The sequence below is a fragment of the Gallus gallus genome, chromosome 3 (assembly GCF_016699485.2).
Source record: "Gallus gallus isolate bGalGal1 chromosome 3, bGalGal1.mat.broiler.GRCg7b, whole genome shotgun sequence".
In the NCBI taxonomy this organism is placed as follows: domain Eukaryota; kingdom Metazoa; phylum Chordata; class Aves; order Galliformes; family Phasianidae; genus Gallus; species Gallus gallus.
The window spans coordinates 83,149,250-83,163,509 of NC_052534.1; the positions used below are offsets into that span (position 1 = coordinate 83,149,250).

At 35.1% G+C, this 14,260-nt stretch overlaps 1 protein-coding gene across 9 annotated transcripts in view; it reads right to left on the minus strand.

The window, feature by feature from the left end:
- ADGRB3 (adhesion G protein-coupled receptor B3) overlaps nucleotides 1-14,260 on the minus strand; it is a 451,226-nt gene that overhangs the window by 205,039 nt on the left and 231,927 nt on the right. For all 9 annotated transcript variants that reach the window (XM_015284810.4, XM_040697811.2, XM_015284809.4 and 6 more), the window contains one exon: nucleotides 12,203-12,311. In XM_015284810.4, coding sequence (XP_015140296.1) covers nucleotides 12,203-12,311 — 109 coding nt within the window. The remainder of the gene's footprint in view (nucleotides 1-12,202; nucleotides 12,312-14,260) is intronic.

Genomic DNA, 14,260 nt, shown 5'->3' on the forward strand with positions numbered 1-14,260 from the left:
TTGCTATATTTTTGATAAATGTTTCCCTTAGAGGCAGTAGCCTTGTACGTGCAAATGCAGCAGCTTATTTGATTGCCAATTCCTGAAAATCCAATCATCCTGATGACTGTACCACAGTTTCTTCCCCTTTGGCAGGCTGGTCTTTTTTCATTCCACTTCTTTATTGAATACGAGATTTTGGTGCAAATAAGGGGAGGAAATATGTTTCACCAATCAGCACTATCTATACATATATGAATATGGTCCCAAATATTTCGTGATCTCATGTTTCAGAGATCAGTTCATATTGTAGCCATGATGCTCTATAACAGGACCAGAGATAGGATTTGAAAGCTTTTCTGGACAAGTTACTTTACTAATGTACTATTTTCCCTTAGATGCTTTTGAAATCTACCTCCTTTTAAGAAAATTATCTCTTGAAGAATGGAATAGGGACATAAGATTTTAATAACTATGTACTGAAAAAAAAAAAAAAGTCATATAACTAATACTGCTATTAACTAACATAATACTAGAAGTGCAAGAAATTTCAGTAGGTTAGGAAAAATATCCCCTTCCCCCCTTCCCCCCCAAAAAAATGAAAATCAAACACTAATTTAACAGCTCAAACTTTGGACTTACATTCATATCAAGAGAACAAATATCTTTTTAGAAGAACATTTCCAAAACTAAATCTTCAAAAATCAGCAAAGGAATGCTGTTTGTGGCAAACTACGTGTCTCCGTATATATGTGGAGGGGTGTCAGTTAAAGCAAAGAAAACCAAACAACAACAAAATCAAGCTATTTTGCATCACTGCAGTGCAGTTTAAGCATTTGTGCTCCTTATCCAGAACTGTTCAAATATAGAAGGCCACAGAGCTGTTCTACATACTTTGAGTATGTCAAAGTTTTCCTCCCATGACAAATAAATTTGAAAGTGAGTTATGAGAAAAAAAAAAATCTCTTACAGATTACCTGCCAAAGTTTTACAAGGTGGAAAAAAGTAACATTCATACACAGTATATCAAACCTCTAGTTTACATCTTAAACTTCATAAGTAAAGCTTACAAAAGATTTTCTGTCTTTACCTTGAGCTGGAGAAACAAATATGGTTCTAAATCTCAAAGTTGAAATCACAGGAAAACATAACAAAACAAAACCCATTATATGAGTGAACTCAGGAGTTCAGAAATCACAGATGATAAAGCAAAAGGTACTTAATAACTTTCAGACCTTGTACTTGATTTTAGCAAACCCAGTACATGGATAATTTGGGATCCTTTGGATTGATCCTACTGTTAGCTCCATTACTGCCATCCAATTTGATTTTAACAGACTAGCAGAGATAGTTGTAGGGCCATATACATAAAGTCCAACTATTCATATTAAAAAACAAACAAACAAACAAAACACAAGCACAATTATAATTAATCAGAATTATATCTGTATGATTTTACATGGCTTTGAGGTTTGATCTCAACAATGTCTTATAATTGTATTTTTGAAATAATTATTTAGCATAAAAATACTTTTCTCTGATATGAAAAATCTGCTAACACTCTCATGAAACTGAAATGAAAACTGATAAATGCTTACACAACTTGTTAACTCCATTATGTTACTTTAAGCTATGCAGTTTGGAAGCAGTAGATTTGTATTATTTGGTGTTATAACCTACAGTAATGACAGAGGAAATTATGTAGTTTTTTTCCGCACTGTAGGTTGAGTTGTCTAGCATTTGATAGAAGTTCTTTCCGTCCTTTTTAAATAAACTTCATTTCTCAGGAAACACTGACATGCACTTCTCAAAAAAAAGGTTTGTCATAAAACAGCTGATTCACCCAGAAAACAGAAGTTTTTAATTGTCCAATTAAAAGGGGCCTATAAACAGAATGACTCAGAAAAGAGTTTACAGTAGGTAGAAAGCTAGGAATAATATCATAAACTAAAATACGTATACTTCCGTGACGTAACAAACTATTTACACAAATGTACTGAAGATAATGCAGTTGCAGGCACTCTTTTTTATCAGATTCCAGCCTGTATGCCTGCATTTTTTAGTTGCCAATTGCTCCAGTGTATATTACTTAAGACAAGGTAGAGAAGGGAAACACCTATTAGATTATTGTCGTTTCTTATAGCAGCCATTTTAAAAAGTAACTGTTGAATTATGTCTATTACTGAGGATGCAGCCACAGAATTAAGTTAGCTTTTTATCTACATTTGTGAAGTTTCTTTGATAAAGATTCTCTCAGAAATTTCCTTCATATTACTTATTTTTTCTTTTAAGAAACTCTGAGAGCTGTATTTCCTCAGGATCACTGAATACACAGATTTAGGAAAATGTGGGGAAAAAAAAAAAATCTACTCATTTTGCACTGTCCGTAGCTACATTTTTTGGTAATGTGAGTCACTTAATAAGCTTATTTGATTTCAGAAAAGAAATATGAGCTCTCAATCATTGATTTCAGGCACTAAGTCAGATGCTGTGAGTTCAAAGTCTCCATGAAGTTTTCTCCTTTAATCAGGAAAGAAAGCTTGAATCTTCTAAAAGCTAACATATTGATCCGATCAAGAAATTGCTGAGGCTTCTATAAAGGAAATGATAATGAATACATGTGGATCAGAGGTATATAAGGAAATGACAAAAATTCCACATTACTTTTCTCTGTAGTTTTTCTATTTTCATTATTTTCTTTGAAAAATCTGTCTCTTCTAGTAGCTGTTAGTAACCAGAAGATTGTTACATATACTTTGAGCAAATGAAGAACAGGAAAACATGTGGCTGACACTGTGTATAAATCTTGGGAGACAGAGGTTTTTTAAGGAGTGAAGAAAGAAAAGTGACAAATGGCCTCTTTCATATAAGTGAGCATTAGTTCAACAGAGAGCACACTGGCTTGGGGCAGGGCTCCTACTGCATGTGAACCAGCTAAGATGAGGACATAGAGACAAAATCTAGGGGCTAGATGGCAGAACTTAAGAGTCACAATTACTGCTTCAGCAGGTACAGAGTACCACCATCTATGAACCATAGTGCAATAAGAAAAGAATTAATTATGTCTATTGTAAATGGTTTTCACCCCCTGAAGCATGCCTGAAAACTGTTTGGGTAGGCGCCAGGAATTCAACATGGTATGAACAGCTGTGGATAGCTCTCAAGCATTTAGTCCTTTTCAATTCATGTTTATAGACACAGACCTAAAAGCAGATTTCCAGTACAAAACGGGAAGATGGTGGACACAGTCTCACTCAGGCTATTTTGAGAACGAGCAGGACAATGGAAACTGGCAGAAGTCCATATAGCAAAAATATGTAGTTAAATATAACAGAAGATTGTTAATCAAATATTGCTTATGTCGGCATGTATTTAGCTCATTAATCAAAAGCAAGGCATAAATCTGAAGAAAACCAAAATGCTCCAAGTATTAAGGGGATCTTTTGTTTTATAACTATCAGAAAAGTATTTCACTGCAAATCATGCAAGATTACCTTTTCTTCCTTGTGAAAATTTTTTATTGAAAAAAAACCCCACAATTATACTAATGATTTCAGATATTTTTATACGTAAAGTATGATACACTACAAAGAATGTTTCCTATTCACCTTCTTAATAATAAATGTACAACCCATAAAGTAGCCCTTTAAAAGACTTAACTTTCCTTAACTTTTACTTCCTGATTATATAGTGTATTGTAGAATAATGGATAGAAGGAGGACAGAGATCTGAAATAACTTCTGATATTATATTTACTATATTATATATACTATACTGGTCTAATTTAGTTGCCCCGCCCACATCATGGCAAAATTCAGATCTGCAAAACAACATATTGAAGGTATGAAAAAAAAGGTTTATCTTTTGATAGATAGACTAGATTTTAATGATAAACAAAGCACAACATCTGAACACTTAATTTTGAACCTGAAAAGTAGATTTTTAATCTGAACAGGCAGGCTTCTTCAAAAATCATTCACAATCTTTTTCACAGCTTAGAAATGGAAGAATAACATTCTATAGAAAGTCATAGTCATTGCTTTGCTACTTTTACCGGCTTTTGAGGATTTATTTGATTTGTTTCTGAATTCACATTAGCTACATTCTTTTATATACAGCAGTATGAGGACTTACATACCTTCTTTTGCTTCAGAAAAATTGATTTATTTCCACTAATCTCCATGGCACTCTTTACTCTCTGATACTGTCTCTACTTTAATTCTGTAATATGCTTGAGTAAGGTTACATATGAATGTTGATTCTGCTTGTCTTAAATCGTTAAATTGCTATGGGAAATAATAATCACCATCTTTTTTCATTTATTTCCCAATATGTTATGTGATGAGAGATCCACAGATATTTTGGAATTTTCATTTTCATTAGTGTGATAGGTCCAGTTTTCTTTCTATTGGGAGCAAATGTTGAAATTTTACCAGCAGAATTTTATGAACTGCAAATATTCACTTTAAAATTCACAATACTGTCCTTTAGTACTGCAAAGCCCAGAACAGGGAGTAATTTCATTACAAATTAAGTGTATATGTAAATTATTAAAATAGATGTTTTCTTGACTGAAAACAAAAATAGTTAAACATCTTATTTACAACACTGTACAAATTAATAGAAATGTTTTTGCTTTTTTTCTTTCATATTTAACATACTGGAAAAAGAGCTTCAGGCATTAAGAGCAATTCAGACTCTTGGTATATCCTAAGCCAGTACAATATTTATGGTAGATAAATCTAAGAATGCTGCTTTGAAGATATACATCAGTAATAGAAATACAAATAAGATAAAGAGACTGGTCAGATTCCATTATGATAAGTAAATGAACAATATTATATGGAGTGGTTTAGAACAAAGTAAGAACAGGTTCTGAAACCTACAAGACCTAAAAGCCTTACCTTCAGGAAAGGGTGAGTGAACCCACAATAACAGACAGAAATAGAGCTTACTCATTTTTTCTAGGATTCTCAGAGCTTGGCAGATGTACCATTACTAGCGAGTTAGAGCTAGACTAGGTACATATTCTGCAAGCTCCTTACATTTCTACATATCTCTATTTGAAACAGGAAAATTTTAAGATACGTTGCAGAAGCCTGCTAGATTATTGAACATTTAGGGATAAATTTCACAGATATGAATATGGAATGAACAGTCACAGAGTGAACAAGGAACTCTGCAGACAGAAGCCAGTGGATGCTGTTTTAAAATAATTTTCTCCCTTATGGTATCTAAGACTATCTACAAAGGCACAAATCAGACTGTCCTCTACAAATATTTATAAAACTTATATAAGTGACTCAATATAAAATCCTGAATAAAAATTTATGATATGTTAATTACTATACTGGATCATACTACTCATCAGAGTACCAGTGTCACAGACTGATTTTTACATGGGAGCACTGATTTTCAACTTTTTTTTTTTTTTTTAAGAATATAATATAACTAGCTGCATCCTCCGGTGAAACACTGACTTGTTTTACTTGTTTTTATTCTATTCCTCTTAAGAGCTATATCTCATTATCATTCAGAATTAAATGTGCTATTTTTTTAGGTTAAAGTCTCTGCTTCTTTTTTTTTTTCCTGTGAGCAAAATTAAACTGAGATGTCAGCCCAGTTTCCCTTTTCATTCACTAGATGTGTACATCTAGTCCTTTTTAACAATCTGTTCTCAAAACTGTATTCTAATCATTCCAGTTCTCAAGCTGTTTAATTCTTTAAAATCATGCTTCTCTGAACTTCTATTATTCACAGGTTTTATTTACTCACAAAGTAGCACTCCTCTTTGCTTTAAATGCACTGAATCATTCAGTCCTAAGCTAGTCAGAAGTTTGTCTACAGCTAGTGGAATGAATGTATAGAATGCATCTCATGCCCTTACATTAGGTGCCTGAGATGGTATGAATTTCTGTCCTGAGCAATAGACTGTTCTGACTATAGTTTAAAGTGACTTTGAACATTTTGATTTTTCAATTAAGTAAAATGAATCCAAATGAGTTTCAACTGAAAGGGGCTGATGGCTACTGAAAATGAAAACATCCTGTTTTTTCATCTGAGCTCTGACTGACAATGACCATGGCATTTTACTGAATTCTTTTAGATTCCTACATCGCGTATGGTTTGAACTACTGTCCCTTACATGCTCTGTCAACACTGAATTTAATCTACCAGTGGATATTTTCCAGAGACCTTCAGTTCTCACATCTTTGACAAGGCTAAATAACTTTGTGATATCTGCATATTCTAGAACATTACTAATTAATCAAAAATCAGTATTCATAAAACTGACATCAACAAAAGTAGCCTTTCTCACACTGAAAATGCTGATTATTTTCTGTCAGTTCCAAGTAGCATCTGTGACAGCCTACATTAACTTGAAGGCTATATTCTGTTCCTGTTAATATCTTTGAAGAGCTGAAAACTTGATTTTTTATTTTTTTTATTTTTGCTCAAAGGAGACTCTTTTAACCACTTTTTAGCTGCAGCTCTCAAAGAAATTCATTTGATAAGAGGAAATGTTTCCTTTCCTCAAGAACCCTAATCTGCTATATAAATATGTGTCTCCTAATACTGTTCCATACTTCCAATTCCCCATTCCTTTAAAGACACTTTTGCTTGTGGCACTTCAATCTTGCAGTCTAGCATGTTTGATTTTTTTTTAATTTAAAAATGAACATTTTGCAATAGCATTTCAGTCACCTTTTAGCACTTTAGAACTCTTAATGACTTACTTTGATGGGGATCAAAATTAGCCAAAGCCCTAAGGTAGATCTGCTTAGGAATTCAGCTCTCCAAAAAAAGTCTGTTATAAGCCAGAATTTATTCTTCAAGCTGAAATCAGAAACCCACCTTTTATAAAAGAGAAAACTGAAAGCGATTGGTTAACACAGGACAGTAATAAAATGTTTTTAAGTTTTTCTCCCACTGAATATTGCATCTTTGCAGGTGACTGTGCTTCCAGCTAATTCAGAAAACCTGAGTGGTAGCAAAAGCTCTTTACAATTTTTTTGCTGTGCCTGCTCAGATGGTCCTCTGGAGGAAAAGAAAGAGGATGAAGAGAAGAAGCAGAAGGAGGAAGGTGCTCCCCTCTCCTGTCAAAAGATTTTATTTCACTTAATCATTTCTTAAGGGAACATAAGATAGAACTGAGAGAACACACATAAACACCATCTGTACTGTCTATACACAATCAATGTAAGTTGCTTTTAAATTTGGTAGGCTTTTCTTAGCATTTTCTCTATCCCTGAGAAAAGAGCTAACAAGAAACAGGCCTTACTTTATTGAAATGCATTCTATTTGGCTGTGCTGCCTGAATCAACCCCAAAGTGGAGATATTGTATCATCTGGATTTGAAATCAGTCCCCGAGGTTTACTTAGGAAGCAACCAAAAATTGAACCTAAGAACCATCACATTGAAAAGTTTAATAGGAATATGGTAGCTGTCCTTACAGCCCTCTTAGCTACTTGCTGATGCACAGTAATGTGAATCAGTGTTGACTGACATATATGGAGGTTGCTTCAAAAGCAATGTCTCCTATTTATTTCCATGGAAACTACAATAGATACAAAGAGCAAATGCTCAGATACAAAACTTTATTTTTCAACACGGTCACCACGATTAGCTATGCATTTTCACCAATGATGAAAAAGAGCCTGCATGCCACTCGTATAAAAAGGTGTATCAGTGGAAGTGACCCATTGTTTCATAGTGTTTCACAATCCCCCACCTCACTGTGCTCACATCCACTTTTTGGTTTCCATAAACATTCAGCGAGCGTTGATGAATGTCAATAGGTGCAATTTTTTTTACACATGGAGGAATTCAATGACACACCTTTGCTTCATACACATTTTCCTGTCAAACACCATTTTGTCAGACTGTCCCTCTGCTGCCACAGCAACAAAATTTAACAGAACATGGGTAACAAGGTTAATTCTCTACTGCCATGTCACCAACATCCGCTTCCAACATTGTGAGCCAAAGTAATAAAATAGGAGACATTATTTTCGGAGCAGACCTCACAGTTACTCATCACTTCTCTAGAGATGCAGACTGAGAATGTAAAATGAACTGGTCATTGTTATTTTGTCATTGCAATATGGCTGTTGTGTAGTAAATTTTTAAGCCACAAGTTTATGTGTCTTGGAAGAAAGAAAAACACTCCATCTGGATGGTGTCAGGAGATTAGCGTATCTGTCAAACACAATTAGACGCTCAAATTACACATGGACCATTACAATGCCATTCAATTAGAAACAAACACGTAAAATGGTATCAGTAAAACGAAAACAAAACTACAATCTTGTGAAAATTGCTACAGAACTGGATGGTTGTTTTTGTTTTCCTGTCAAGAAGCAACAGTTAATCCTTAGAACTGGAACCTTATCTTCATATATATCTGAACTGTAAGGTAATACTATAATGAAAATCTGGTAAAAGACATTTAAATTATCTGAAGATGCTGAAGGAATATTTTGGTAAATATGGTAAATAACCAACATAACTGTTGGATAGTTCCGATTAAAGATAAATATACATTCAAATAGGACTTTGTGGAATATATTTGCTTATTTAAATGACAAGATTGTTATTACAAATTGAAAACAAGAATTCACATATTTTTAAACACAGAATTAAGGCTAAGACACAACAACAGCAACTGTATAGGTCACTTGTCTCAGCTGAGATCAACATAAACATTCCCTAAGTTCTTGCTACAGTCAGTCAGACAGAATCACACAGACCTCCTGAGGATAACTACAGAAAAGCTCAATCATTCTAGATACATCCCTTACTGATAACAACTTTCAGTTCCCATCTCACTATTTCACCTGAGCTTAGGCATTTTGATCAATGAGTTGCACAGCAATTATCCTGTCCTTTCTCAATGGACTGAGCAAGGAGTGAAGTGGAGGACTGGATAGACACACTTTAAGATGTAAGTGCTAGGCAGTCAGAATAAGCCTATAAATCCATTTTACTTTTCTTCCATCAAAGGAAGATGTTAACAGCAAATGTATTCCTGAATGCCTAAAAATATCTGAGATTTGAGAAGAGCAAAAATAATCAAAAGAAAAACTGTGAAGATTAAGTAGTTATATAGACTTGTCAGTGCACAGCATGTTTTCTAATTCAACTGGAAAGTTGTTGCTGTTCTACATGTGAAACTATGGATATATAGAGATAGAGATTATTTGAATGCATCTTAGTAAACATTTTCAGTGTGTATTTTTCCATATTTTTTTAAGGACAAACAGATCAGAATGAAGTAAGTCATACCAAGTAGCATAGACAGTGCTCTTTAAATAGACTCATCTTTCTATTTGTCATAAAAATGCTATGGAACAAATGTTTTAAGACAGTTACTGTCTCTTCTTTATAAATATGTGCAGAGTCTAGCATAATGAGGGACTGACAACTAGAAAAATCTTTAAGTGACACTGCAGTGCCAACAGTGAACAATAGCAATAATAAACCACTTGGTAAAAGCAAAAGCTTCCCACATTACCTACTGAAAAGTTTTAAGCATTTTAGATTTTTTTTGTTTTTTTGTTTTTTGTGATTTCTTTGACATGTCTCCAAAATAAGGCTGTATTGGTGTTTACAGTTCTGTCAATCCAAATATAAACTGGACAAAAATCATAAATATTTACTATTGTACAGAAAGCTACATTTTTGAAAAGGGCATTCCAAATGTTTCCCTCCTTCATTTCAAATCAATTTCTTAACGACTTGATTTTCTGAATATTTCTTCTGATTTGCTGAAGAACTGACTGACATATTAATGCATGGAGATCATAACTGAAAATCTGGAAGAAAATATTGACATCAGAAGTTCTTCTATCAGACAGTCATTACAAATGAAAAAATAGAAAGCCTCATGAAACTGAATATGTATAAGTCTACGGAGCTAGTTCACATTCATGCCAAGGTCCTGAAAGAGCTGACTGATGTGGCTGCCAAACTGCTCTCCATCATATTTGAAAAGTTGAGTCTGTCAGGTGAAGTCCCCAGAGACTGAAAAAGGGAAACATCACTCCCATTTTTAAGAAAGGAGGAAAGAAGACCCGTGTAACTGGACACCAGTGAGCCTCACCTTCGCGCCGGGGAAAATCATAGAACTGATTCTCTGGGAACATATATTAAGGCACATGTGAGTTGAGGAGGTGAACTGAGACAGCCAGCATGGCTTCACCAGGGGCAGATCGTGCCTCACCAATCTGGTGTCCTTCTATGATGAGGTAATGGCTTCAGTGGACAAGGGAAGAGCAACTGATGTCATCTATCTGGAATTGTGCAAGGGCTTTGACATAACCCAACACCACAACCTCTACCTTGAAGAGATAGGGGTTTGAAGGGTGGACTATTCAGTGGATAATGAACTGGTTGGAGGATTGCAGCCAGAGGGTTGTGGACACTGGCTTTATATCCAGGTGGAGGCCAGTGACAAGTGACGCCCAGGGGTCTGTCTTGGGACCAGTATGCTTTAACATCTTAATCAGCAACGTAGATAATGAGATCGAGTGCACCCTCAGCAAGTTTGTACATGACACCAAGCTGAGTGGTGCAGTTGATATGACAGAAGGAAGGAATGCCATCCAGATGGACCTGGACCCATGTGAACCTAATGAGGTACAACGAGGCCAAGTGCAAGCTGTTGCACTTGGGTTGGAGCAATCTAGATATGTGTAAAGACTGGGAGAAGAACTCCATGAGTGTAGCCCTGTGGAGAATGACTTGGGGGTTCTAGTAGATGAAAAACTTAACATAACCCAGCAGTGTGCGCTTGTAGCCCAGAAGGCCAACAGTATCCTTGACCAGCAGGGGAGAGGGAGGTGATTGTCCCTCTCTGCTTTGCCCTTGTGAGGTCCCAGCTGGAGTACTGTGTCCAGACTTGGGACTTCCATCACAAGAAAGACATACTGCTGTTGGAGTAGATCCTGACGAGGGCCATGAAGATGATCAGAGGCCTGGAGCACTTCTCTTGTGAAGACAAGCTGGGGGAGCTGGGCTTGCATAGCTTGGAGGAGTCTCTGGGGAGACCTCATTGTGGCCTCCCAGTACTTAAAGGGAACTTATAAACAGGCGGGAAATCATCTTTTTATACAGATAGTGATAGGACAAAGGGGGAAGGCTTTAAACTGAAAAACAAAAGATTTAGATTAGATATTAGGAGGAAATTTTCCACTGAGAGAGTGGTGAGGCACTGGAAAAAGTTGCCCAGAGAAGTTGTGAATACCGCATCAATGGAGTTGTTCAAGGTCAGGTTGGATGGGACCCTGGGCAACCTGATCTAGTGGGTGATCCAAAGAAGAGGGTTTGGATCCAGACGATCTTTAAGGTTCCTTCCAACTTAGGACATTCTATATTATGACTCTACAATTCTGTGATTCTATGGTATGACTACCTGACCACCTTACATTTTCCTGGCATTAGAAAATTGCAGATGTAGAATGTTCGTTCAATGATGAAGATACTGAGCACACAGGAAATATTCAGAAAAAAATCTATTCGATCTCATTTTGGTTGATTTTCTTAACAGAATGCTGAGATATTTAAGGAGCATTTATGGCCACTACTGAGTGTAATTCATTTGCTAAGAATCTTCATATTTGGTGTTTGCTATTATTTAATTATGTTGCCTGGCAACTCTACAGTGCTGAAAACAAAATTCTAAAACCACCACACAAAGAAAAACTGGCATAAGAAACTAAAGGCTTACTTATTTTGAGAAATAATACACTTTGTTTTTATCTTTTATTATTGCTTCTCTATGTTGATTATTTTCACACTAGAACATGGGAGAGTATAATATTAAAAGATAATATCAACAAAATTAATATGTCTCAAGCCATTAAGTATTTCATTATTGTCTTAATTAGCAGGAATTTCTAAGTACCGTTTGAGTGACTGTTTATTCTGGGAAGGCTACAGCATATAGCTATGGCTCATAGCTTTTTTATGATAATTCGTTGAATTTTATTTCACCTAAAAATTTCTTTCAGATTTTGAGAAAGAATTATAAAGATAAGTGATGTGTACAGTCTACCAACAGTATTAAATCAGAGAGCATATAACCAAGCATCAGAGATAATCTCAAGGAGGAGAAGGAGCCCAATCTGTATTGTAATAGAAACAGCAACTCTGAAGTACATACTTGGCATTTCTGATTTTCAATAGGTCATAAATATCATAGAAGAAATTCCTATTTCTTACCTACATTTCCAGTCATTAGGTATGAATTCTGAAAGTCCATCATTCCCATTCCAACAATGTGTATAAAATCTTCAATCACCTGCATTAACTCCACCGAGCCTGGATAGATCTAACAAAGGAAGGTCAGATACTCTGTAACTATAATACCAAAATCTCTACAGCAGCAAATTCAAATATAATCTTAATGCAATCCAGTGGAATGTTAGATGTAACAGTCTAATTCTCTTGCCATTTTTTAATACCTAACATTTTGTGTGATTGTAGAGCAATTACTTTTGCCATTAGATCCTCAAGTGAACAAACACTACTTCCCATAAGGCTACACAATCTGTGCAATGTTTGCTGTAAGTCATTGCACTCATACAACAAACAAACAAACATTGCTATATTGAACATCACTCTCAAAATTGGTTAAGATATTTCATGTCCTAGAATAATTGTAATGTATGTTTTTTTTTCCCTTCCCCTGGAAGATATCTTCAATAGCTTCAAAAACAGCAAAATGAACAGATGAATCTTACCCTGGCCTCTGCACCATGATAACCCTTTGATACTTTAGCCATTATTTATTTAAGTAATATAATTTATTACTGGTAATACAATTGTTTTGCTGATGTGGAAAGCTGAATCATAGATTAGCTGAGGTTGGAAAGGGCCTCTAGAGATCATCTAGTTCAACTGTGTACTCGGAGAAGTATCAGCTCCAGCAGGCTTCCAGGACACTGTTGAGTTGCACTTTATATATCTCCAAGGGTAGAGAACTCAGAGCCCATCTGTGCAACATTCAATTGCAGTTATTCATACAATGAAAGGGTCTTTCTTATATTTAAATGAAATTTGTTATATTTTAATTTGTTTTGGTTGCTCTTTGGCCTGTGACTGTTGTCTATCACTGAGAAGAGTCTGTCTCAGGCTTTTTTACTCCCTTCACCATGAATCTATTAAACTGATAGGATTCCCACTGAGCATTTTTCTCCAAGCAAAATGGCAGCTCTTTCAGCCCCCGTGCTATATAATCTAGTGTCCTAAACATCTTCATGGCTCTAAAATAAGTTGCATTTGCATTGTTAAAGTAGCTTATCACTATGACTTTCAAAATGGTAAGGACAAGCATGTTTCAAGAAAATATAATTTATTTTCAGAGCTATAAGCTACTACAATAACAAAATAATTATAGAATGCCTATATTCAACAGTAACACATAATCAAAACAGTATCAAAATATCAAAATAATTACTAATAAACTTAAAAAATAGTGCTGATATCATATGCATAAAATTTATTTTTGGTGGTTATACTCTTTGTCATGAACAGGATAATTTAGTAATACAGTTTTTCACAACAGAAAAAGAATGGATGTTATGTTCACATTGCTTTTTTCTTTCTATCAGTGAGGTGTCCAAATTTCAGTTTATGAGCAACATTCAACTCATTCTTTCTACTACCGGGAGGACAGATTAAAAAAAAAATGCCTACGCTGACTATAAGTTTGAGTACGGTGTACTCCATCTTCATCTTGCTTTATCTGTCTAGATCTGTAGCTGTGTGGTTCAGGATACTGAGTTATTCAATGCGCATTGTTTCCTACATGGATCTTTTTACAAAAGGTAGGGCAGCAATATTGTTTCTGTGAAAAATGTATTGCGGCATTTATGATTCTAACATTGCACATGCTGTTTCAGGCAAAGGAGTCTTCTTCCATTTTCCAAATGAAGAGTCAGTGAGATTCCAAATGATGAGACAGTGAGTTAGCCTAACTAACTCATCATTTCTTTTTTTGCATCCATCTCATTCATAGCACACACACTCCTAGATTATGTTTGAAGACTGAATTTTATTGAAAAGATATATTATTCCTAGTTCTTTCACAAGGCATTTAATAGTTATAACTTCAGCACAAACTGTTGAACAGTCAGTGTAATAGAGGTACTCTTTGTTTTGATATATCTGAAGTACTGCCTAATCAATAGGATGCTAACAGATGGTGATGAAGAATATGCAGAATATCTCGTGAGTTTTGAAATATTATTATTATTATTGTGGACTTGAAGTGGCTTC